Here is a 26430-nt window from a genome sequence, read left to right on the forward strand (position 1 = left end):
CTCCGTCTCACAGGCTGAAGCATCAGCCCCAGAAGTTACACCCAGCCCGGCCCCAAAGAGAAAGAAGAGGCGGCGAAAAGCAACAGCCGCCCCCAGCTCGCAGCCTGGCATGTAGCAGGTGCCTGGAGCTTTGACCCCTCAGGTCCTCCCCGCAAGTTTAGTCTCGGGCCCTCAGCCCCAGGCAGCGGTTTTGTTTGCAAAGGCTCTTTTTACCCCGTTTCTCCGGCTGGAAAGAGCAGATATCCCTGCGCTGTGGGTCCCTTCCCTGGGCTCTGTTCTTGCTGGTGAGACGCACTGCTTCCCACAAAAACAAAAGGCAGGACATGGTCTACGATAAATCACAGTTCTTTTTTAATGACATAAGCAAGGAGAACAATCTCACGTTCATACTAAAAATTCCAACTAGACTCACAGGAATTCAGTTTTTATTTGTAATGGAAAGTCCCAGCCTCCCGTCCCTGTCCAGTGCACGTACACGTCCACACCCGCACTCACGCGCTCACACTCAGGCTGCGCCAGGACGCCCGCTTCAGGGGGGCTCCTGGACCAGCTGTCCTGCCTGTGGAACTGAGGTAAACTAGCTGCGAGTACTAAGCCGAGAGGGGCTACCTTATGTCAGGTATAGGCAGAAGCTTGATCTCGAGACCCGCGCCCACCCCGCTCCAATCCTAGCAGGCGTCTGAGGCTCGGGCCCCTCCTCAGCTCCACACACAACGGTTAAGCACTAACAGAGCTCTCCCTGGGGCCGGGGAGGCGCGGTCCCCTGCCACACAACATTCACCCTCATTCACCAACACCAAGGGGAGGGGGACTAGTGACATCTACATCACATTATTTATAAAATAAGAATTACATTTTGTGTTTCCAGAAGGAGCTCTAGTCCCTCAGGAAAGCTGCCTGGGACAGCACTTGAGCCTCTTCACACCGGCATAACTTAACTATACAGCTAAATTTCTAGTCAATAGCATTTATACTTAACCACCTCAATGAACCAAGCTTGAAGGAATTTAAAAGGCAATTTAGCTTAAATACAAAAATAAATTTTTATTTTGTTAAAAAATGTTTAAATATTTTTCCTTTTAATTTAGACACACGCATTCATACTTCTCCCAAAGAGGATGGGCATGGCAGCAAGGTTTTTGGGCCTGGGGTTTGTGGTTTTGGAACCAAGGAAGAAGGAAGGAAGGGGTGGAGGAAGTAAGATACAATTTTAAAATGTGGTTCATTAATTTAGGTTTTCTAACATATGCTACAAGTGGCCTAGCCTACAGTGAAGTTAGGCAGGTGGGAAAGAAACAGCAGAGGGAAGAGGCCTTTGCTTCCCCTCAGACCCATCCTCCTTGGGCTGCCAGCCCTTAAAGTCAAAACACCATTTGAAAATTCAAGACTCGGCACTTGTAGCCATAAAGTGGTGCTACTTTCCACATTCAATTAGCGAGGCCCCAGGAACTTGAGAAACAGTTAAGTCCGGCACTACCAACATGCCGCCACTCATACAATTCAGTTCTTCCTCCAAACTCGATTCAAAGAGCAATAGACATGAGCATCAGACAAAGTAACAGGACAAGGCTTTAGACGTACAATCCCGGAGAGGCAGACGAGCCCAATGAGGCCAACGGGGACGGTGGGCGAGGAGGCAGCTGAAAGCAGCGGGGGAGTCCTGCCTGCTCCAGGAGCTTCCCCCTCCTGGGGAAGGTATCACCCCTGGGCCTGCCAGGCTAACAGTCTTGAGCCACCAAGCTTTTAGGGGCCAAACTGGCAGAGAGGGTCGGGGATGAAACACCGGCTGGGACTTGGAAGGAAGAAGTGGAACAGCAGGAGCAGCACCCACTGGGGGTCTCCAAGGCAGAGCGAGAGTCAGGGTCATTTTAAATGGAATCGATCCTGCAAGGAACCAGTACGGGATGAAGCAGCAAGAGATGGGGAAACAGCCCCCTAATGGGACCAGAGGGGGAGAACCACTTTTTATAGCCAAGCCAAGCAAGGTAAAGTTTTAGGGATAATCCATCCCCCAATCCCATCAAATGCGTATCAGAGATGCAAGTGGGTGAGGGATCTACCTGCTGCCCTCTGGCAAAGATGGCTCTCAGGGAAAAGGCGGGAAGGGAGGCCGCCTGACCAAGCTCATACACTAAACGAGAGTCAAGGAAGGCAGTGGACGATATGTACAGATGTTTCTTTAGTTCGCTCCAGCCTCACCAGTGGAACTGTTCAAGTAAAGTAGTAACAGGCTTCTGCCCTGCCACATCCTGCCTCCCCCTCCTCCCTCGAGAGGCCTGAGGCTTCTGCTTCCTGGAAGAGGGAAACAGCCCCTGGGGCTGCCACCATCTCCCTGGTGGCTGAAGCCAGAGGTCTGGGGCAGGTCTGTGTCATGGAACTGAAAGGGTCAGAGGCTCTTCCTAGCAGGTGCTGAGGTCCAGATTTGGGCAAGGGTGGGGGACAGGGGCAAAGGCTATTTCTTGCGGGTGTGCTGCCTTCGGGCCTGCAGTCGCTGTCGAGCCCCTGGGGTCTTGGATCCCGCACCAATGGAAAAGGAGGGGGCCGCCGATCCTGGAAAGATTCAACAAGATCTCATCAGGGTAGCTGCTACCTGAGAGCAGTCTCTAAAGAACACCGAGTGCTGGGAGAAAGCCTCGCCAAGCTCTAGCAATTCTTCCGGGGGAGGGCTTATTAAAAAGGCAAAATCCCAAGACCACAGATAGGCTGGGAGCAAGGCCCAGGAAGGCATTTTTACCTGGCGTCCCAGCAGTCTGGCTCCTTCTCATCTCTGCTGCCCAACTCCAAACCCGGCTTGCGCTGGACTCCCAGACGGGCCTCGGAGAGCCGGAGCTGCCAGCCCACCCCACCCCCTCTTCAGAGAGGAGATACGCAGGTCACACTGGCAACAAGAAGACTGGCCGCTTACCGAAAGGTCCAACTCCGACAAAGCCTTGGGCAGGTGTTGAGGACGCCCCAAAGGAGAGGCTGCTGCCTGATGCGCCCACCCCGGGGGCAGGGGTGTTCTGACCAAAGGCGGGTGTGGAGGTGCCTAGAATGAAGAGACAGCAGAGAACTGTAGAAACCAGGCCGGTGAGCAGAGGGAATGAGCCTAGTGGGGAGGTCTGCTCCCCGGCAGGGCCTTCCCCACGGGACCCCTTAGCTCCCATTCAGCCCGCTGAAAGGAGGCCTTAACACGCGTTCCCCAGGTGGGCCTCCCAGCCTGCTAACAGCTGTGCCGCAGTGGAGACAAACCCCTCCGGTTGCCTTCTGACCACGTACGGTGCAGGGCCTCTGAATTCCCTTGCCCACCAGATACAGCAGCGGATGACCATCAGTGGACCGCCACCTCTAGCCTGACCGGGTCACCTCCCTTCCACCAGGACTAGAAGCGTTATGCCTCTTCTCCTTGTTCAGCCGTCTCCTCCCCTCCACCCGGTGGGTCCCCTGATCTCCCCCAGGGGCCCACTGGGACTCAGCTGCCAGCAAACGCCCCGCCCTCACTAAGTGCCGCTGTCAGCACCAGCCCCGCGGGGGTGGCCTGCTCTCCCGGCTCTTCCTTCTCCCGGGCAGGGGGCGCGCCGGGGCGGGCATGTTTCTGGCTTCCTGGGGCCCGGCCTTGCCCCCGTCTCTCTCCCCACTCCCGCCTCCCCTGCAGGCACCGCACTGTCTCCCCTCTCGGCCACCGCTGCAACTCCGGCTCCTGCTTTTCCTCAGCCTCAGAGGACCTCCCGGCCACCGCCCCTGGTGCTTTACTTGGTTGGTGAGTTGCAACAGGCGGGCCTTGCCGGCTACCACTTATTTTAGGTCTGTATCTCGTAACTGAATGATGCTGGGGAAAACGAACGGTGCCGACTGGCCTCACTGTAACTTCACAAGCACGCTTTTCCAGCCTCAAAGCTGCCTGCGATCCCATTCCATCTTCTCCCCAGCTCCAAAGAGACCACTTGCAACAGGCCCTGCGGTGCCCTCACACACACCACCCCCCAGCCACAGCCCAAACTCTAATTGTCAGTCTCGGAGGTTAAATTTGTTACTTCCTCAGAAAGGCATTCCTCTATTGCTACCTGACATGCTAGTTACACACTTAATACCTGTTTCTTCACTACCACAGTGTAAAGCTCCACAAGAGCAGACGCCGCCCGGCAGACCAAGTCGACTCCCGACCTTACCTCCAAACACAGGTTTGCTGTCCGGCGCGCTGGCCACGCTGAAGGCAAAGGGTGTGCTCTGGCTGGGCGCGCCCAAGCTGTTCTGACTCAAGCCTCCCCCGAAAGGGGTCGTGCTGCCAGTGGTCCCACTCTGTCCTGCTCCAAAGCTGAACGCTCCAGAGGCAGAGCTGGTGCCTGGGGTGGCCGCACTGATGCCAAAGCCCCCGCCGCCGGCTGGGGCCGCCGATCCCCCAAATGTGAAGGGCGATGGTGTCGTGCTGCCAAACACTGAGCTACTGGTCCCACTGCTGGCGGTCTGGGTTGTAGCTCCAAAGCCAGAGGTGGTGGCTGCACCGAAGGAGAAGGCAGCCGTGGTGCTGCCAAAGGCCGGCTGGGTGCTGGCAGGGGTGCCGAAGGCAGAGGCTGTGGCCTTCAGACCACCGAAGGCTGACTGCGCGGTGCCACCAAAGGCAGGCTGGGCCGGGGCTGGCGCCGGAGCCGCAGTCGGGGCCGGGGCTGCAGAGTTTCCAAAGGTGAAAGAGCTGCCGAAGCTGGGGACGAGGGCTGACTTGGCAGCCCCCTGCTGCTGCCCATCTGCAGCCCCGAAGGCGGGCTGGGGGTTGGCTCCCGGGTAGGACGGGGGAGGCGGCTTGGCGCTCGAGCCGAAGGGAATGTTGAACGCTGGGGCGGTGGTGCTACTGAAAGTCGGCGCGGGCTGGCTGCTGCTGACTGGGGCCGAGGCGGTGAGCGTGCTGCCAAAGCCGCTAAAGCTGGCCGTGCTGCTGCTGCTGCTGCTGCTGCTGCTGCTGCTGGGGGCGGTCTGGGCGGCACTGGGAAGGGACTCGCCAAAGGTGGCGACTGCTGTCGAAGCGGGCATGGCGGGAGGCTTGCCAAATTGGAATATGGGGCCCACGGCTGGGGTGAAGCTGGCGCCGGAAGCAGGGGGAGTCCCAAAGAGGAAGGGCTGGGAGGTGGACGCGGTGGTGTTGGTCACGCTGCTCAGGGTGCTGGTCGCGGTGCGCATGCCGAAGCTGAACGCGGGCTTCGGAGCAGAGTCTGCGGAGGTGCTGGCTGTGGTCGTGGACACCACTGCAGAGGTGGCGCCGGCCTGGCCACTGAAGAGAGGGGCGCTCGTGGTGGTGGCGGGAGTAGCTGTTTGCTTGAAGGAGAAGGGAGTTAACGTGGGCACAGATACAGGTGGCCCCATGTTGCTAAAGATAGGCTTGAAAGTGAGGGGTGGGCTGCTGGTCGTCGTGGGCACGGCTGAGCTGGAAGATGCTGCGGCTGTGACCTTGGAAGGGCTAGAGCACAAGGGGCCCTCGTTCTCGCTTTTAGGTGGGACCACAAAAATGGGCTTGAACATGGGAGATGCTGAAGACACAGCAGGGGCCGCAGAGGCAGGAGGGTTAGCAGGTGGGGTGCTCAGCATTCCAAACAGAAGGCTCTGCTTGGGGCTGGGAGACGGGGCGGACGGGGCTTGGGATTTGGCAGATGTCTCAGCCTGAGGGTCTGGAGGTGACTGGGTGGCATCAGTGACTGGTCCTGGGGAAGGAGCCGGGGTCAGCCCCAGGAAAGTGGTGGTGGATTTGGAGTCTGAGGAGGTGCCTGGAAGGGGTGCTGACTCTGAAGAGCCCAGAGGGCTGGGTGTCTTCGGAGGCGAATGGGCCACAGTGGTTGCCACGCCAGCAGATTCTGGGAAGAAGAGCAGAGAAAGTGAATTTGGAACATCTCAAACATGATGCACTGTTCAATGCCTAGCACAGTGCTAGGGATTCGACAATTATGACTAAATCTATATCACAGGCCTTTAAACTGTTCATTCTGAAAGTCAAGGAAGTGTTCATAATTTCTACCCTTCACAGGTCATAAGAAAGACAGAAGAGGATAAAACTTGGCCCAGTTGGGGGTTAAATGTGTAGGAACTAAGAAAAATCCAATTACCTGAACTCAAGTCCAATTAATTATGTAGATATACCTTATTCATCTAACAAAGGTGTACTATATTACATTCACCCACGAGGCGCTAAGTACAGAGCATATGACCATGAATGAGATGGTCTCTGCCCATGAGCCCTGGGAGAGGCTGAATACCTAATATATTCTACACTATGATAAAGTGCAGTAGAGGAGTGTGTATATATGCAGGGCCAAGAAGGCAAGGGGCTGGAACAGCCAGCAGGTCCTTGGAAGCCTATTACCTTGTGCCTGCGGTCTAGCAAGCATGTGACAAGACACCTTAACCATGTGATGGTTTATACTTCAGGGACGCCTCATGAGGTGAGCACTGTTCTGCCTTTACAGGTGAAGACAAGGCTCAGAGCAGCTGCGGGACTGGGTTTCAAATCAAGAGCGAGCTGACTACCAGAGCTGAGCTGCCTCCCCAGCTTTAAGTGTTGCAGCCCTTCCCTAAAATGTCCTGATTACAGATTGCTGAAGCTCTTAAGCTTGCACCAGCTCAGGTTTGGGAAGTTAGAATAGGTTCAACCTTTACAGCAATTTCCAGCAACTGAAGGGCACGGTGCTTTTACTTCCACCTAAACAAAGGCTGATGTCATTACGTGCTCCAAAGTAAGCTCTCTCACTCACCAGGGAGGGATGGTAGGCCTGGGGGATTCTGCATCTTCTTCAAGCTCTCCAAGAGTGGGTTAGTGCTTGGGGCTGGGAGCGAGGCTGGGGACGAAGCAGCCCCAGCAGCAGGCGGGGTAAAAGTGAAAGAAGACTGACTGGTAGCTGGGTTCTCAGTGACAGAGCTTGAGGCAGTATCTAGGGAAGAAAGAAAAGATGACATTGTCCTCCCTTGTTTGGGAATTCTTTCCAGTGGCATATCATGGAGGACGGGGAGTTCAGGGCCTCAGTACAACCCATTTAGGAAGGCTTCCCTTCAATCTCAATGCTCACTGTTCTCCAGATTCCACTGAGGACCCAAATGGATTTCCCAGATGAGAAAGACCAAAATAAAACCAAAGGAAACAAACCCTCTCTGGGGTGTGCAACTGATCTACATTCCTTACCAGTCTTATCCTCCAAGACCTTGTTAAACCACTGTAAAGAAGCTTTCTTTTCCAAGTCTAAGTCTTCAGCAGTGATTGAATAACCAAGCTGGGGAGGTGGAGGCTACCAAAGAGAAAAAGAAGTTGTCAATCAGGAGAAACTGGAAGAATCCTATATTTAGCCTTTCTAAGACAGAGTTAAGCTGGGGTGGGCAGAGGTAGATGGATAAGACCATACCAAGGTCAGCTGGTCCCCTCGCCTGGAGGGCAGCAACTGAACCTTCCGTTTACGCTGCCCAGAGCCGCCAGGTGTTGATGGGGAATTCCAAGAGTTCTGTTTCTTCCATGTGGTTTTATCTGCAACTAAAAAGAGAAAGACTTGTTTTCTTCCTCTTCTCTGCCAGATATGGGTAGGTTTGTCTATCCCGTTTTTAACATTGAGTTTTCACTGGGTGTCTCTGAAAGATTCGATCTTCCATGATTTGGGCTCTTGGATGGTATCTGCAAGATTATATAGTCAAGAGGATATAAAGACAGAATCGCTCCAAATGCAGGTATACAACTGCTTGCTGGACAATAATTACCTGGATTGGTCACAGATACCTCAACCTAAGCTTATCTGTAGCCCACTGTTACCACACGTTATACTGTACCTGTCTGTGTCACCTTTCTCCCTTACCTGACTATAAATTTCTGAAGGACAGAAACTCCTATCTCTGTATCTAACAGGCCCTTCACAAGGCAATGCTCAACACTTCCACCACCAAAAGCCACTCTAGTGCATTCATCAACTTACCCTTTTCTCCCTGCGACTCCTTGTCTGTTACCAATGGAGTTGAAGAACTAGAATGATGAGAAAGCTCCTCTTCTCTGTAGGAGGAAAAGGCAGAATTAAGTTTAAGAAAGACTTGCTGACAAAAAGTACTGGATAACTTCTTGTACCTGCTTACCTACCAACTGGTCTAGAACAATCACGATATAAGACCTCAGTATGCCAGGACAAAAAATAAAAGAAGTCAAAAGAAAATTCGAACAGAAAAGAACGGAGGCAGTTCATGGAAACCAAGGAGAAACCTTTGTCTTACAACAAGCACAAATCAATAATCTTCAAAACCTTACTCACAACCCACAAAGTTCCTGATCTAGTCACAGATCTGATCGCTAACAGAGTGACATTCAACTTGACTGTAGGTACCCAGAAGGTCAGCTGGAGTCAAAAACATGAAGTCCACTGCCCGATGACATCACTCACTCTGTTCATTCTATTCTGTGTGGCCTCTACTCTTGCACCCCCGTCACTCACGCTACAGTGTGAGGAAGAGAGCCAGAGGCCTCTACAGTTGGTACAAAAGAACTATAAGAGATGAGAGCAATTCAGGTGGGCACTTCACTGTCCTCTAGATGTTAATTTCTTTGATCCTCCAAATCAGAGTTGCAGAAAGCCTAAGAGCCAAGTAAATGTCCCTCTTTTCCTGACCTCTCATTAATCCACACAGCAAACAATAATGCATTACCTTATTTTCTTCGCTGGCCTCTCTGGTGTCTGGGAGCGAGATGAGGCTGGGCTAGAGAAGGGAGATGAACTGGGACCACTCCTCTTCCACACCTAAAAGTCAAACAGAAGTAACATGACTGACCCTAGTTGATAGTTTGTCATCTGACCTTTAATATAATGTTGTGGTTCTATTCATCACTGCATATAAAATCTCCTTTTAGGTAACAAAAACAATATTTCTTTGTGAAGGAAGGCTCCTGAAAAGAAAGTCAATTGCCAGTATTAACTACAGGAGAAAAAGTCTGAAAAACTAATGGAACGCTAAATAATAAAGGAATGAATGTACTTTTGGTGTATATTAAAAAGTGGACTGGGGCTTCCCTGGTGGTGCAGTGGTTGAGAATCTGCCTGCTAATGCAGGGGACACAGGTTCGAGCCCTGGTCTGGGAAGATACCACATGCGACGGAGCAACTAGCCCCGTGAGCCACAACTGCTGAGCCTGCGCGTCTGGAGCCTGTGCTCAGCAACAAGAGAGGCCACGATAGTGAGAGGCCCGCGCACCATGATGAAGAGTGGCCCCTGCTCGCCGCAACTAGAGAAAGCCCTCGTGCAGAAACGAAGACCCAACACAGCCAAAAATAAAATAAATAAAATTTTGTTAAAAAGTGGACTGTCACATCCAGTGATGGTTTAGAGCTATGATGTGCATACACGTTTACTCTATATTGTCTGTGGAAATGATAAAAGTAAATTAAACTGTTCCAATGAGGGTAAGCCAGTAAACTGATTTAGTTTTGCTCTCATTAAATTTTCAGTTTTACTTTATTAACTTTACTTTTTAAAAATATACGATAAAAGGGCTTCCCTGGTGGCGCAGTGGTTGAGAATCCGCCTGCCGATGCAGGGGACACGGGTTCGTGCCCCGGTCCGGGAAGCTCCCACATGCCGCGGAGCAACTAAGCCCGTGAGCCATGGCTGCTGAGCCTGCGCGTCCGGAGCCTGTGCTCCGCAATGGGAGGGGCCACAGCCGTGAGAGGCCCGCGTACCGCAAAAAAAACCAAACCAAACAAAACAAAAAACCCCAATCATGACATCTATGACTTTTGCAGCATCAGTGGTATTTATTGTTATAATTATCCATGCATCTGTCTCTTCACCAAGTGGAGTCCCCTGATAGCAAAGGTAGTCTGTTTTCATCTCTGCCTCCTTCGAAGGGGCCTAGCAGCAAAGTACTTGACAAAGAGCAAGCTCTCTGCAAATAGGTTCACTGTCTCTGGCCTATTTACAAAGATACTGAACTATCACCATAGGCATTTTCCTATTGAGAAGCTTCTAGTGATTTCTTACTCAGTAAAATTGCATCATATAAGCACAAACAGGGAGGCAACAATGCTTAATAAAAATTTTAAAAAGGTAAAGAGAGTTTTAAATCAAAGACAGGTGGTAAAGCTGTAGAATAGTTTCGTAAGACTAATGTCAGGAAACCAAGACTCAGAATGAGCTTGTGAAAAAAGCTGAAATCAGTAAGAGTTTTTTATGTTATGCTCAGGTAAATAAAGAGAAAAGACAGCCACCTGAAAAAACAACAAATGCTTAGGCCTCACACCTGTACTTTTAACGAGGTGCCAAAAGGTGATTCTAAACTTCACCCAGGGTGGAAGGCAACCTGGTTCAACAACTAGAGGAGGAAACTGCTCCATCTCCGCCTCACAGACTCCGCGTGCGCACACAGCCCGGGAAGAAACTGCTCCATCTCCGCCTCACAGACTCTGCGCACGCACACAGCCCAGGAGGAAACCGCTCCATCTCCACCTGACAGACTCCGCGCGCGCACAGCCCGGGAGGAAACTGCTCCATCTCCACCTGACAGACTCCGCGCGCGCACACAGCCCAGGAGGAAACTGCTCCATCTCCGCCTCACAGACTCCGCGCGCGCACAGCCCAGGAGGAAAGTGCTCCATCTCCGCCTCACAGACTCCGCGCGCACACACAGCCCAGGAGGAAAGTGCTCCATCTCCGCCTCACAGACTCTGCGCGCGCACAGCCCAGGAGGAAACTGCTCCATCTCCACCTGACAGACTCCGCGCGCGCACACAGCCCAGGAGGAAACTGCTCCATCTCCGCCTCACAGACTCTGCGCAAGCGCACAGCGCAGGAGGAAACTGCTCCATCTCCGCCTCACAGACTCTGCGCAAGCGCACAGCGCAGGAGGAAACTGCTCCATTTCCACCTCACAGACTCTGCGCACGCACACAGCCCAGGAGGAAACTGCTCCATTTCCACCTCACAGACTCTGCGCGCGCACACAGCCCGGGAAGAAACTGCTCCATCTCCGCCTCACAGACTCTGCGCAAGCGCACAGCGCAGGAGGAAACTGCTCCATCTCCGCCTCACAGACTCCGCGCGCACACAGCCCAGGAGGAAACTGCTCCATCTCCGCCTCACAGACTCCGCGCGCACACACAGCCCAGGAGGAAAGTGCTCCATTTCCACCTCACAGACTCTGCGCGCGCACACAGCCCAGGAGGAAACTGCTCCGTCTCCACCTGACAGACTCCGCGCGCACACACAGCCCAGGAGGAAAGTGCTCCATTTCCACCTCACAGACTCTGCGCGCGCACACAGCCCGGGAAGAAACTGCTCCATCTCCGCCTCACAGACTCTGCGCAAGCGCACAGCGCAGGAGGAAACTGCTCCATCTCCGCCTCACAGACTCCGCGCGCACACAGCCCAGGAGGAAACTGCTCCATCTCCGCCTCACAGACTCCGCGCGCGCACAGCCCAGGAGGAAACCGCTCCATCTCCACCTGACAGACTCCGCGCGCGCACAGCCCGGGAGGAAACCGCTCCATCTCCACCTGACAGACTCCGCGCGCGCACACAGCCCAGGAGGAAACTGCTCCATCTCCACCTCACAGACTCCGCGTACGCACAGCCCAGGAGGAAACCGTTCCATCTCCACCTCACAGACTCCGCGCGCGCACACAGCCCAGGAGGAAAGTGCTCCATCTCCGCCTCACAGACTCTGCGCGCGCACACAGCCCAGGAGGAAACTGCTCCATCTCCGCCTCACAGACTCCGCGCGCGCACAGCCCAGGAGGAAAGTGCTCCATCTCCGCCTCACAGACTCTGCGCGCGCACAGCCCAGGAGGAAACTGCTCCATCTCCACCTCACAGACTCTGCACGCGCACAGCCCAGGAGGAAACTGCTCCATCTCCACCTCACAGACTCCGCGCGCACACAGCCCAGGAGGAAAGTGCTCCATCTCCGCCTCACAGACTCTGCGCGCGCACAGCCCAGGAGGAAACTGCTCCATCTCCACCTCACAGACTCTGCACGCGCACAGCCCAGGAGGAAAGTGCTCCATCTCCGCCTCACAGACTCTGCGCAAGCGCACAGCCCAGGAGGAAACTGCTCCGTCTCCACCTGACAGACTCTGCGCGCACACACAGCCCAGGAGGAAACTGCTCCGTCTCCGCCTGACAGACTCTGCGCGCGCACACAGACCAGGAGGAAACTGCTTCGTCTCCACCTGACAGACTCCGCGCGCGCGCACAGCCCAGGAGGAAACTGCTCCATCTCCGCCTCACAGACTCCGTGCGCGCACAGCCCAGGAGGAAACTGCTCCGTCTCCGCCTCACAGACTCTGCGCGTGCGCAGCCCAGGAGGAAACTGCTCCATCTCCGCCTCACAGACTCCGCGTGCGCACAGCCCAGGAGGAAACTGCTCCATCTCCGCCTCACAGACTCTGCGCGCGCACACAGCCCAGGAGGAAACTGCTCCATCTCCGCCTCACAGACTCCGTGCGCGCACAGCCCAGGAGGAAACTGCTCCGTCTCCGCCTCACAGACTCCGTGCGCGCACAGCCCAGGAGGAAACTGCTCCATCTCCACCTGACAGACTCTGCGCGCGCACACAGCCCAGGAGGAAACTGCTCCATCTCCGCCTCACAGACTCTGCGCGCGCACACAGCCCAGGAGGAAACTGCTCCATCTCCGCCTCACAGACTCCATGCGCGCACAGGCCAGGAGGAAACTGCTCCATCTCCGCCTCACAGACTCCGCGCACACACAGACCAGGAGGAAACTGCTCCATCTCCACCTGACAGACTCTGCGCGCGCACACAGCCCAGGAGGAAACTGCTCCATCTCCGCCTCACAGACTCTGCGCGCGCACACAGCCCAGGAGGAAACTGCTCCATCTCCGCCTCACAGACTCCATGCGCGCACAGGCCAGGAGGAAACTGCTCCGTCTCCGCCTCACAGACTCCGCGCACACACAGCCCAGGAGGAAACTGCTCCATCTCCGCCTCACAGACTCCGTGCGCGCACAGCCCAGGAGGAAACTGCTCCATCTCCACCTGACAGACTCTGCGCGCGCACAGCCCAGGAGGAAAGTGCTCCATCTCCGCCTCACAGACTCCGCGCACACACAGCCCAGGAGGAAACTGCTCCGTCTCCGCCTCACAGACCGCGCGCACACACAGCCCGGTGTCATAAAGTACTATTTACAGACACCAAATGAGCTCTTAAAGAACTTGGGGTAGGGAAAAGACTTTCTATTCCAGAAACAAAGGAAAGAAAACTGACAGACTGTCATAGGACGACTTGAAACCTCTCTAAAGAAAAATGTCTCCGTGTGGGAAGGAGACTCAGCTCTGTACTCTGTACCACCTGAATTGTCAACCACAGTGAAGTTTCCATAAACTAGAAATAAAATGTACGTCGACAGGAAACAAAAATACTCCAAAATGAAGCAAAAACATAACTAGAAACAAAATTAAAAGGTAGATATATTCAACTAAAGTGGTAAGCTAATAGCCTTAACATGTAAAAGTGAAAGTCTTGCAGTTCCATATAAACATAATAAAGATATCAAATGAAAAGTGGGCAAAGGCTGTACCAAGGCAAGTCATAAAAATAAACAATCTGTATCCAGCAGTCAATTTAGTTCTTCACTGTAATTCAATTTTTGTCAAGTTCCTACTTCATAAAGGTACTATCCTTTATACTTTACAAAGAATACAAGGATAAGCAAGACCATTCCCATCATCAAGAAATTTACAATCTAGAAAAGAGACAGGATGGTACACAAATTGACTACAATAGACAAGAGATGAACAAAGTCTCTAAAAAGGAGTCCAAGAAGAGAGAGATTATGCAGAGTTCAGTCACAAGAATAATAAAGGATGAAGGTGACATTTGTGATGGTCCTTCATAATCTGACAAAAACACCAGAAGAAGGACAAACTTTATAGGCTTGCAGTAGGATGGACACATGATTCCGGATGGAGAACAGAACAAGAAAAGGAAACAAAGCAGGAAGGAATTAGGTGCTCTTACAAGAAAACAAATATGCTGCTTTGGCTTCAATATAGGGTATATGTAAAGGAATAATAAGGGACAAGGTCAGAAATGCAAGCTAGGGTTTTGAGGTTTTGAAGGCCAGGGTTACTATTCCTACTTTGGAAAATGACAAGTCTTATATAAGACTTATGAAGATATCAATGTCATGCACAACAAGATCTAAGGACAGTTCACTTTCTCTAATTGGCACCAGTCTAATATTTGTAATGATTTTATAATATCAAAGCTAGAACTTTTAGTTTGGGCAGCTGTGGGTTGGCTATATACTACCGCTCCTCTGGAATAATACAATTAAGTCAAATATCTCTACTACCACTTGCACCAAATAGAAGGGCTGTCATCTATATTGACTACTGAGGATGTTTACTGCTTCAGTACACATTTCTTTGAAAGAGAAATTTCAACATAAAGAACTTTCATATTACTCTAATCTCCGCTTCCAAAGACTTCCTTACTTTCCTGATAATTTAAAATAACTCATGCCATGGACCATTTCAAAGATAATTATGAACAAAACTGAAAGTACACTATGCTCTCCGTTCTAGAACTTCTCCTTCTGAGAGTATTATATATTCAAATATCACACACAAACAGGGGACTGGTAACTACTTACAATAAAACACCCAGAAGCCATTAGTGTCAGTGAGTATATTACTTGCCGTAGGTCATAGGCTCTACCAGGGGTGAGGGTACTTAAAAACAAAATCTGACCATGTTTCAGGCTATGGATTTGTTTGGTTTTTTTTTTAATGCATAAGCACCATTTATTTATTTTTTACTGATATACAGTTGATTTATAATGTTTCAGGTGTATAGCAAAGTGATTCAGTTATACATACATATATGTGTGTGTATACATTCTTTTTCAGATTCTTTTCCATTATAGGTTATTACATATTGACTGTTGTTTCAGACCATCCCTGCTGTGGAGGACAAATAAAAAATGCTGAAGAAAATATAAAATACATGTTTGAAGGTATGGTGGTATGGAGAAATACCAAGGCAGTGAGACACTGTGGAGGTAAGACAGAGAAGAGGAGCCTCAGGGCGACTGCCCATTCCAAAAGTAAAAGCTGCAGTTGAGAGGCTGAGAAAAGCTTTTGGCAGCCCTGTAGGGCTGGGAAGACAAAAACCAGAATTCAGGGCTTTCCAAAGAAGAGGGGCCCTAATATACACCTTAGGCTTTTGGTTGGAATCCCAAAGGCTACATAGTAGGGCACAGGGCAAATCAGAAATAAACCAGCCCTCACAAGAACTGACAGCCAACTCAGAATCATGTCAATTCCAACTATACAGGGGTAATCAGTCCCTATCCTAGCTGCCTGCCAGAGGCAAAAGACAAACCTCTCTGGAGGAAGATACCATCACTCAGAGCTTCAAGTCATTGTCCCCCCCCCCCCCAATGTCTGACAGTAAAACAAAACAACAAAAAAGTATGTAAGAAGATAATATTCAAGGACTTCCCTGGTGGTGCAGTGGTTAAGAATCCGCCTGCCAATGCAGGGGACATAGGTTCGAGCCCTGGTCCAGGAAGATCCCACATGCCGCGGAGCAACTAAGCCCGTGTGCCACAACTACTGAGCCTGCGCTCTGGAGCCCACGAGCCACCCCTACTGAGCCCACGTGCCACACCTACTGAAGCCCGTGTGCCTAGAGCCCATGCTCCGCAACAAGAAAAACCAATGCAATGAGAAGCCCGTGTACCAAAACGAAGAGTAGCCCCCACTCGCAGCAACTAGAGAAAGCCCGCACGCAGCAACAAAGACCCAACACAGCCAAAAATAAATAAATTTTAAAAATTAATTTCTAAAAATCTAAGAAAAAATACTAGAATTAAAAAGAAAGAAAAAAACTGTTATTATTGTAGACAACATGATGTACATACAAAAGTCCTAAAGAATATACAGATGAATATTCAGAATTTAGCAAATTTTCTGAATACAAAAATCAGTTGTATTACTATACATCAATAACAAATTTCTAATATGCTATTTATAATAACATCAAAAACACGTACCTAGGAATAAATGTAATAAAAAATATGTAAAACCACTGCACACATAAGTTAAAGTTGATGTAAATAACTGAAGACTACCCCATGTGCATGGACTGGAAGATTCAATATTGTAAACGTCAACTCTCTCCAAAATAATTGGTAGATTAACAGCAATCCCAATCAATATCTTAGCAAATTTTCTGGTGTGGAAATTGTCAAGATGATAAAAATATATAGAAATGCAAAGGGCCAAGATCCAAGACAATTCTGAAGAGGAATGAGAGAAATGAGAAAGTTGGATGACTTACTCTACTAGATAACTTAAAGACTGTGTGGCACGGGGCAGAAAAACAGACCTGTGCAACAAAACAGAATCTATCAACAGAAATGGATCTACAGATATACTGACACAAATTATGACAAAGGTGGTGCTGCAGAGCAATAGGAAAAGGATGGGCCTTTCAATAAACGGTGTTGAGTCAAATGGATATTTAGATTGAAAAAGACTAATTTTGACCCCTACCTTACATCATACACAAAAATCAATTTCAAGAGGATTATAGATCTAAATGTAAAAAGGAAAGATAATAAAGCTTCTAGAAGGTGGCATAAGAGAATATCATCATGACCTTAGGGAGGCCAAGACTTCCTCAACAGTACACAAAATACACTAACCATAAGTGAAAAGGGTGAAAAGAATGAAACGGTGAGCCAAAGAGCAGGACACTTACTTGTTGCAACACATATAATTCACAGAGACCTTGTATCTAGAATATAAAGACCTTACATAAATCAGTAAGAAAAAGACAGACAACCTAATAGAAAAGAGCCAAGAAACTTGAACAGGCCCTTCATAAAAAAGGACATACAAATGGCCAATGAACAGTTCACACCTCTATTTCATTATTAATCAGAGAAATACAAATTAAGACCACAATGAAATACTACTTCACACTCACTGAATGGGTAATTAAAGAGACAGGCAACACCAAGTGTTAGTGAAGATGTATAAATGCAGGAACAAAATCTCATACTGCACTGGTAGGAGAATCAACTGAAACATCACCTTAAAAAGAATTATACAGGGAATAAATAACCCTAGGCCACTGGTGGTCCAGTGGTTAGGACTCTGCGCTTCCAGTGCAGGGGGCACAGGTTTGGTATCTGGACAGGAAACTAAGACCCCACAAACTGTGCAGTACGGGGGAAAAAAAAAAACTTATACAAAGCAGCACTATTCACAACAGCCAAGACATGGAAACAACGTAAATGTCCATCAACAGATGAATGGATAAAGAAGATGTGGTACATATATACAATGGAATATTACTCAACCATAAAAAAGAACGAAATAATACCATTTGCAGCAACATGGATGCAACTAGAGATTATCATACAAAGTGAAGTCAGAAAGACAAATACCATATGATACCACTTACATGTGGAATCTAAAATATGACACAAATGAACCTATCTATGAAACAGAAACAGAATCACAGAGAACAGACTGGTGGTTGCCAAGGGGGAGGAGGTTGGGGGAGGGATGGAGTGGGAGGTTGAAGTTAGCAGATGGAAGCTTTTATATACAGGATGGATAAACAACAAGATCCTACTGTAGAGCACAGAGAACTATATTCAATATTCTATGATAAACCATAAGAAGAATTTTTTTAAAAAAAGGATGTATATGTATGTATAATCATCACTTTGCTATGTAGCAGTAATTAACACAACATTGTAAATCAACTATGCTTAAATTAAAAAAAAAAAAGACATATAAGAATGTCCATAGCAGCATTACACATAACAGCTCCCAACTGGAAACTCAAATGTCCAGTGGTAGAATGGATAAATTAATTGTGGTATATTCATATAATGGAACAGTATTCAGCAATGAAAATGAAAGACCTACGACCACATGCAACAACATGAATGAATCTCACAAGTAAAATGTTGAATGAAAGAAGCCAAACACAAAAGAAAGCATATTCTGTTTCCATTTATATAAAATTCAAAAACAGGGAAAACTATATATGATGCTAATATTGAGGAAGGAAGGAGGGAAGAAGTAGTGACTGTGAGTGGGTATGAGAGGGGCTTCTGCACATTGAAAATGATTTATTACTTGACCTGGGTGGTGGTTACATGGAGCTGTATATCTGTATTTGTTTTTCTGCACATTATACTCTAATTTTTTTTTTTTTTTTTTGTGGTACGCGGGCCTCTCACTGTTGTGGCCTCTCCCGTTGCGGACGGAACACAGGCTGCGGACGCGCAGCCTCAGCGGCCATGGCTCACGGGCCCAGCCGCTCCGCGGCATGTGGGATCTTCCCGGACCGGGGCACGAACCCGTGATCCCTGCATTGGCAGGTGGATTCTCAACCACTGCGCCACCAGGGAAGCCCTATACTCTAATTTTAAAACAACCATTAGATAGATTACATGACATGGAATGCTATGCAATATATAATGATTTAAAAAGATGCAGAGAAACCATATATGCTATGATTCCATTTTGTTAAACAGACCAGAAATCTTGTGTATCATCTGTTTGCATATATAGTAGGAATGTTAACAATAGGTACCTATGGGATGGACACTGAGATAGCCAGGACAGGGGAATTTTTACTTAACAGTTATCTATACTTAAAAAAAATTCTGAAACCAGGAAAGGTAATATTGTAGCACATGTTACAAATTCCAACAAGAATTCAGTAAAAAGTTTCCTTCCTATCCAATAGTTATTACAGTTTCTAATATATCCTGTCAACATTATTCTATGCACATCAAAAGATTAAAGAAAGCAGAAGCATGAATAGAGGACACTATACACACAGTTCTGCACCATGCTTTTTAAATACAATATTTTGAGCTCATTCACATCAGTGCCTATTAAAGCTGCCTTACTGTTTTTTAACAGTTACACAGTATTTCAACTTACGGAAATACTGTAAGTCATTCAACCAGCCCCCTAAAAAGGTATGTTTACGTTGTTTCCAAGCTTCTGCAAAAATAATGCTACAATCAACATCCTTATATATGTCTTTGAGTACATGTGTAGGGTTAATTCCTAAAAGTAAACCTGCTGGATCAAAGGGCATGTGCATCTCTAATGCTAATAACAGTGGCCACACTGCTCTCTAGGGAACTGTACCAACTGATGCTCCCACTAGCATCCTTTTTTTTTTTTGCTGCGGGTTGCACGGCTTGTGAGACCTTAGTTCCCCCACCAGGGATCCAACCCAGGGCCCCCAGCAGTGAAAGCACCGAGTCCTAACCATTGGACAACCAGGGAATTCCGAGAAGCCTGCTTTTGCAAAGATTTATTTTTATGGTTTCTATTTTACATTTAAACCTTTAGTTCATTTGGAATATGTTTCTCTAGTACTGCATATGAAAAGCTGCTCGAACTCACTCATAAGAGACACAAATTAAATACTATTCCTCACCTATCAAACTCATCTTTCATTTATATTACTGTAAGAGCCTTCTGGATTGATTAACTTATCTCAAAATTTTTCTCCCCTCAAAAATCTTCCTCCACACATGCTTTATTTTTTCCTAGCTACTATATATTGGGTACCCACTTATTAACAGGCACTGTAATGGGTACTTTTCAAACACTACCTTCAGTCTTTACAATAATGATTTAAAAATGAGACAAAGAGAGTTTAAGTGATTTACTTGCCCAAGGCCCCAGAGCTACTAGGGGTCAGAGCCAAGACTGGAACCCACACCTGTCTGGTAGCAAAGCTTGCTCTGTTCCCTAGGTTATACTACATCCTCTTTCTAAAAAAGAATTACAACCACTTCTTATTTTAAAAACTTTCATTAAATTCTCAATGCCTATAGGATAAATTTCTTTTATGATCCAATGCAATCTGGACTCAATCTACCTTTTGATTAAATTAGTATCATTTACTGAATTATTCGTCCTTTGCCCATTTATCTGTAATAATGCCTCTGTCTTGTATCAGGTTTCCACATATGATTGCTTTACTTTTTGGGCTTTCTATTCTGTTCCACTGGTCTATAGTTAACACTCAAAGGTTTGTATCTTCTGTTAATGGTAATCCCAATATCTGACAGATAGAAGGTATCTACAGATAACCAGGTAGTAAACATTGGCTGATCGATTAATTAATGCTAAGAACCCATTTCTCCCACAGCGCAAGACAAATGTACCTGAGAGAGACCTCGAGTAGAACTGTAAGAACTGGTAATGGCATTGCGGCTGGAGCTAGGGATGCCACCTGTGTACGTGCTTGTCAAGGAGCTCATAGAAGAGGTGCGGGATCTCTTATTCGAGTGATCATCTGAGCTCTGGAAATTAAGACCTCTCTTCAGAGACCCAGGCCTAATAAAAAGGGGAAAAGATAGTTAGATGTATTATTAAAGACATTCTTTTTTTTTTTTTTTTTTTTTTTTTTGCAGTACGCAGGCCTCTCACTGTTGTGGCCTCTCCTGTTGCGGAGCACAGGCTCAGGATGCGCAGGCTCAGTGGCCATGGCTCACGGGCCCAGCCGCTCCGCGGCATGCGGGATCCTCCCAGACCGGGGCACGAACCCGTGTCCCCTGCATCGGCAGGCGGACTCTCAACCACTGCGCCACCAGGGAAGCCCTAAAGACATTCTTTTAAGGCTTTGTCCATGGACACAAAATCTTTCTTAAAAAAATAAAAACTTAATAAAAGAGCATAATGCTCTTAATTTTATTATTAACAATTTGGCTAAACATATCTGACAGTCAGAAAGAGCAAGCCAAATATTTTAAAAATCAAATATATGAGTCCACTGATATAATATTCTAGAAAATGCACACTAATCTACAGTGACAGAAAACAGATTAGCAGATACCTGGAGATGGGGACAGGATGGAGGGAGGTATTACTAAGGGGCATGGGGAAACTTTTGGAGGTGATGTTTACATTCATTATCTTGACTGTAGTGATGGTTTCACAGGTGTATGCAAGTCAAAACTTATCAAATTGTACACTTTAAACAGGCAGTTTATTATTTGCCAATTATACCTCAATAAAACTGTTTTTAAAAAAATCAGGGCTTCCCTGGTGGCGCAGTGATTGAGAGTCCACCTGCCGATGCAGGGGACACAGGTTCGTGCCCTGGTCCGGGAAGATCCCACATGCCGTGGAACAGCTGGGCCCGTGAGCCATGGCCGCTGGGCCTGTGCTTCCGGAGCCTGTGCTCCGCAGTGGGAGAGGCCACAGCAGTGAGAGGCCCGTGTACCACATACACATACACACACACACACACACACACACACACACACACACACACAAATCAGAGTTAAGAGAAACCAACCATTTTTTCTCAGCTTCCAACTGAAACAGAAATTCCCTGTACATCTTTCCTGTAGAGTAAGTCATCCAACCCCTGTTATGATACTCAACCACAGATCAGTTTATTCTTATACTGGATGAAAATGTATTTCCTCTAACTTTCACCCATGGATACTATTTGGAGCCAAACTGAGCAAATTGTTTTTCTTTTTTTCACATGACAGTCCTTCCATATTTTGGAGACCATTATCCAAATTTCCTTATTCTCCTTGAGATTTTTCTTCTCTGGGCTAGTATTCATACCCCTTCAAAACTGCCTTACCCACCACCAGCCCATAACATCTTAGCTGCTCCACTCAGAATGAATTTCAGTTTGTGTACATCCTTACAGTGTAGTACACCAAACCAAACACACTCACTCCACAGACAATCTGAGAAGAGCTAAGAGGAGCAAGATTACCACCCACTGGCCTCATTTTAGTCTTTGTTCTTCTATCAGCACAGACTAGGAGCACATTAGCTTTTTGGGCAGCCATATCACACTGCTGACTCAAATTAAGCATATACATTACCACAAGGCTTTTCACACATATTTCCTGGCCACTTTTCCTCCCAGCCAGTTCCTCCTCAAATGTATTTAAACTCAAATGTAGAGATTTAATATTTATCTTAAATTTCATATTGTTGCATTTTATCCATTGCATAAAACTTGTGATCTTTCTGTTTATATACTTGGTTATTAAATATATTTATAAACCCTCTTAGCCTTAGTGTGTTTTATCCATATTAATGAAAACATATTAAAAGGAATTAGAAGATAGTTATTGTGGCAAGTTAATCAAAATGTTCCTTTCTGACTTCAAAGATTTGAACCTGAACTAATAAAGCAATGCAAAAAAGCAAAGAAAGTCTACAGGACAATAACTCTGATAATTCCCTTTTCCCAAACAGTCTATATCTCACCCATGGATTCTCACTTACTTAGGCACAAAAGAAGCAGGGACTCCATTGGCCACCAGGGGCTCAAATGCTGAATGTCCGCTCCCACTGCTATCATGGCGCCTAGACAAATAAAAAAACTCTCAATTAAATGAAGTTACTTTTCTTTCCCATATTCTTGGGACCCTATACTATTCCTATGGAGCATACGTTCCATGCTAGACAAGAAGAGGGATGCTTCAACTCCAAAGATTCCAAAAGGTAAATTTATGCTAAGAGCGTCCAGGTAATAAGAAAAGTATGAAAATACTTCAAGACCTTTTGAACTCGTCAGGTGTATCAATTATTTGCTAACTTCTCACCAAAGTATCAGAATCACAAATTTAACATCCCACCATCCTCAAACTGAAAACAAAAACAACCCTTTAGGGCTTCCCTGGTTGCGCGGTGGTTGGGAGTCCTCCTGCCAATGCAGGGGACGCGGGTTCGTGCCCCGGTCCGGGAGGATCCCACGTGCCGCGGAGCGGCTGGGCCCGTGAGCCATGGCCGCTGCGCCTGCGCGTCCGGAGCCTGCGCTCCGCACCGGGGTGGGGGGCCCACAGCGGTGAGAGGCCCGCGTACCGCAAAAAACAAACAAACAAACAAACAAAAAACAACCCTTTAGGGATTAACCCACACATCCTATAGTGCTCTAGAGGTTAATATGGCAAGTCTATTAAGGAAAAACTTTACATATCACATACAAGAAGGGCCTATGCATGGTGCACATAACCATTGCTTATTCCCATCATGGGAAAGATAGTACAGAATCCTCAGTTATAGGCTCACTGGGGTCAAGCAAAATTACCACCCTGCAGAACATGAGAAACCTATCTGCACCATAAAAATAGTTGTTATTTCTTCTCCCACCTCCACACCTCCCCACCCGCTGCCACTCCTACTTAGCTAGTTGACATTAGCTCAAATTGCTCACTTGTCAATCCTACCTCCAGTCATGATTACGTGATCTTCCCGTTACAGACATACACTTGCACTGATTAACATTTCCCTAATCAATTTTGTCATCTACAGCATCAAAGGTGACCAATTTTGAACCTATAGGATATGAACAATCTTCTCTAGGTAATGGGGCCAATGATTTTACGTGTGGGGTTCACTGTCTCCTCAGAGAGCACTTCATTGCCCACCTTATATAAAGAAGCCCCCTTCTCATTACCCTCTGTTATATCACTCTGTTTTTTATCTCTATACACTTATAATTGATAATTATGTTGCTTATTTTATTATCCTTATTTTTTGGTCTCTTTTCCTCAAACAAGTCCCATGAGGACTCTGTCTTGTTCAAAGCTCTCTCCGCTGTACACATAGTGGGTACTCAATTTATTGAATTAGAAAAATGACTGGACTTCTTAACTGACTCCTTTGCAGCCTGTTAAAGCCTTAACACCCATTTTCATTAAGTTACTGAAAACAAAATAATGAAACTGGTTTTACTCTCATTACTGATAAGTCTACCATACCCTAGTCCTCACTTTTCTTTGCCAAGCACTCTCCTCTGCACAATCACAATACTGCAACTGGTGGTTACCCAAATAATTAAACAACACGAGATTGTGAGGGGAAGACTTTAAGCATGCTCTCTCAAAAATAAAACGTTTAACACGTTTGTATCAAAAGTATGAGGCTAACATGGCTAATAGTTATTGGCGTATCTCTAGCACTCATGGAAAAGGTAAATTACAAAATTTATCTAACATGTGTCTTAGGAAATGAACAGCATTAAAGCCCTTGTTACCAAGCTCTTCCATGAAAGCCAAAGAACAGGACCTACTAAGGGTCACAAACTGGAGCTGGCCTCTATATCTTTTGGAGAGTGATCTATATTTCAACAAATCCCGGGAGCCCACCCGAGAGGCCTGTTATTGCTCTGCTGGGACTGTTACCTTCTTTTATTTTCCTGGCCATCAGCAAATATTTGGTCTTCCTCCTCCACTGTCCTTTTCTTCCTCTCTTTGAGGGCATTCAGTACAGTCTCCTTTGCACATGGGTCTGGGGCACTAGTTGATGGTGAGGACAGTGTTGAGTTGATAATTTGCTCTCGTCTACAATGAAAGATAAGATTCCAGCACCAAGATATTTTAATTACCATGCCATATAGCACAGACTTCAGTCACTGGACATCAGAAGCTAACCAACAAGTATAATTTATACACTCACAGAAATCGCCCTTTGCAATTAAAGCTACAGTCCAAGGCAAACAAAACAAAAAGATGGTTCAATTACTAGAATTTGGGATTTCTCATTCAAATAAGCAGCTACTTCTTTTTCTGCTTTGTCACAGGAATAACCAAAGAATAAAGTGGACAAACAGGAGTCTATTCTTCCAACGACAATACTCACATCGGAGAACGAGTCAATCTGCTATCCGGAGGGGCAATCCTCACTGTCACTGGGCTGCACACCATTTTGGAATTACGAGCAGACAGTACAGTCTTCTTGTGATAACCATTCCAGCACACTGTGGGAAGTACCCCCAGCAAGGAATATTGGGTCTGTTGAATTGGATATCTTCTTCGAGGCGTTATTACAAACCGATGTGATAAAGCCCCACAATCCCTGTGAAGAATGGGAGATACCAAAGAAGCTTAAAGGAGTGTCAGAAAATTTAAATGACTAAAGAACCACGTGGGTTCAGATATTTTCCAAAGAGTTTAAACCTCTTTCTAAGCAACAAAGAACACATGGTATTTTTATGGCAACTTTCCCCCATTTCATCTAAGGGCAGAAAGTGACAGCTGCTTAACAGCTGTCCCTACAATGCACTTCAACAATTTGAGAGGGAAATTGAAAACCTTGCCCACACAAGTAAACTACGATGGAAGAAAAGTGTGTGTCAGGATGTGTAGGGAGAAACTTTTCAAGAATGCTTCACTCTTTTATGCTGATCCACCAGTAACATACACTCAAAGTTAAACATTTTTAACATCTAATAACACCTAAACATTCATCTTCTCAAATAAATGTACTTTTCAAGAATCTAATATTTTCACCAAATTTTTGTATTCTCTGTATCACTGAGCTATTGGGACTAAATGAAACTGTCTCTTTGATTTGATCATCTTTATCTACCAAGTTTTATCAGTCAAAGAGGTGTTTCCTGGGAACACCTCTGAGTTCGGCTAACCACAGAATTTCTCTTAGTGGTCCAAAGAAAAAATATCTAACAAAACATACTCTATGACTACACTCGAAAGATAAAGCCATTTTCACTAGAAGTAGGGATACTTAATGGTGTATCAAGTATTCTGCTAAATCTATACTGCATGAAAATTCAGACAGGTTTAAGAACTAAAAAGAAGGGAACAGCTGTGGCATCGTATCTCATTCCAAAGGGTAAAGGGGGGAAGGAGACGACTGACACGCATGAAGGTGTTTAAGATGACGAACGACACAGAATCCACTTTGGACTTAATGAAAAAAGAAAATCGTATTTGAAAGTAAAGTCCTCAATTCAAAGCCCGTCGACAGAGAGGAGAGTGTTGGAAAGAGCAGGGTTATCTTACCGGTGGGAAGGCCTCCTAGAGGATCGGAGGAGAGGAGTGGGGAGGAAGGGGTGAACTTGAACGCCACGGGGATGCGCTGACTGAGCGGGCGGCGCGGTGCGGGCGGGTGGGCGTCGGCCCGGCCTCTCCCGCAGGTCCCTGCTCTCCGGGGCGGAGGCAGGCTGCGGGGGGCCGGGCTTGCCCAGGTAACTGCCCAAGAGGAGCAGTTCAGCGGGGTCGGGTCCTTCCAGCAGGTTCCGCGGCTCTAGAAGATTTCCGTTTACTGCCGACTTGGCCGGAGGCGAGGAGAGCAGTGTTCGCTGACGCCTGGCGTTCCGAACCAGCGAGAAGGCGCGCGAACCCCGGGGCTCGCGGCTCAGTCCCCACCAGGCCGCGGTAGCCCCCACAGCCAGCCAGGCCAGCGCAGCCGCCGCCGGCACCAGGTACAGCAGGAGGCCGAGCAGCGACAAGACGAGAAGCGCCACCCCGGCCGGCCCGCCGCAGCCCCAGCCCCGGCCCCGGCCGGCCCTGACACTCGCTAACGGCCGCCGTCGGTCGCCTCCTCCAGCCGCCGAAGCCGCCGGAGACATCGCGGCTCCGCGCCGCGGAGAAGACTTAAATATCCCAGCGTGCACCGCGCCGCGCGCGCGTCACCGCGCGCCGACTACGTCACT

The 26430-nt window shown here is 47.7% G+C and overlaps 2 protein-coding genes across 2 annotated transcripts in view; one reads left to right on the forward strand and one right to left on the reverse strand.

The window, feature by feature from the left end:
* The window catches only part of NSUN5 (NOP2/Sun RNA methyltransferase 5), a 40436-nt gene extending 39374 nt beyond the window's left edge, over positions 1-1062 (forward strand). Inside the window, exon 10 of the mRNA XM_059037236.2 lies at positions 1-1062. Within this exon, the coding sequence (XP_058893219.1) occupies positions 1-115 (115 nt within the window). The 3' untranslated portion in view covers positions 116-1062.
* POM121C (POM121 transmembrane nucleoporin C) lies at positions 330-26430 on the reverse strand. The gene is made up of 13 exons (XM_059037223.2): positions 25778-26430; positions 24615-24830; positions 24158-24316; positions 22257-22337; positions 20162-20333; positions 8632-8723; positions 7914-7987; positions 7356-7480; positions 7139-7241; positions 6714-6890; positions 4149-5819; positions 2906-3028; positions 330-2550 (listed from the first exon to the last, which is right to left on the reverse strand). The coding sequence occupies exons 1-13, from the start codon at positions 26344-26346 to the stop codon at positions 2453-2455; spliced, it is 3660 nt and encodes a 1219-aa protein (XP_058893206.1). The 5' UTR covers positions 26347-26430; the 3' UTR covers positions 330-2452.

The sequence above is a fragment of the Kogia breviceps genome, chromosome 14 (assembly GCF_026419965.1).
Source record: "Kogia breviceps isolate mKogBre1 chromosome 14, mKogBre1 haplotype 1, whole genome shotgun sequence".
NCBI lineage: Eukaryota > Metazoa > Chordata > Mammalia > Artiodactyla > Physeteridae > Kogia > Kogia breviceps.

Bases quoted from the DNA above. Each gene is read 5' to 3' on its own strand.
- POM121C (XM_059037223.2), bottom strand. From the start codon at position 26,346: ATGTCTCCGGCGGCTTCGGCGGCTGGAGGAGGCGACCGACGGCGGCCG. The intron at 22,338-24,157 runs GTAACAGTCCCA...TTATTTGTCTAG, and splicing joins GGCCAGGAAAATAAAAGAAG to GCGCCATGATAGCAGTGGGA. The intron at 7,988-8,631 runs GTAATGCATTAT...TTCCTCCTACAG, and splicing joins AGGCCAGCGAAGAAAATAAG to AGAAGAGGAGCTTTCTCATC.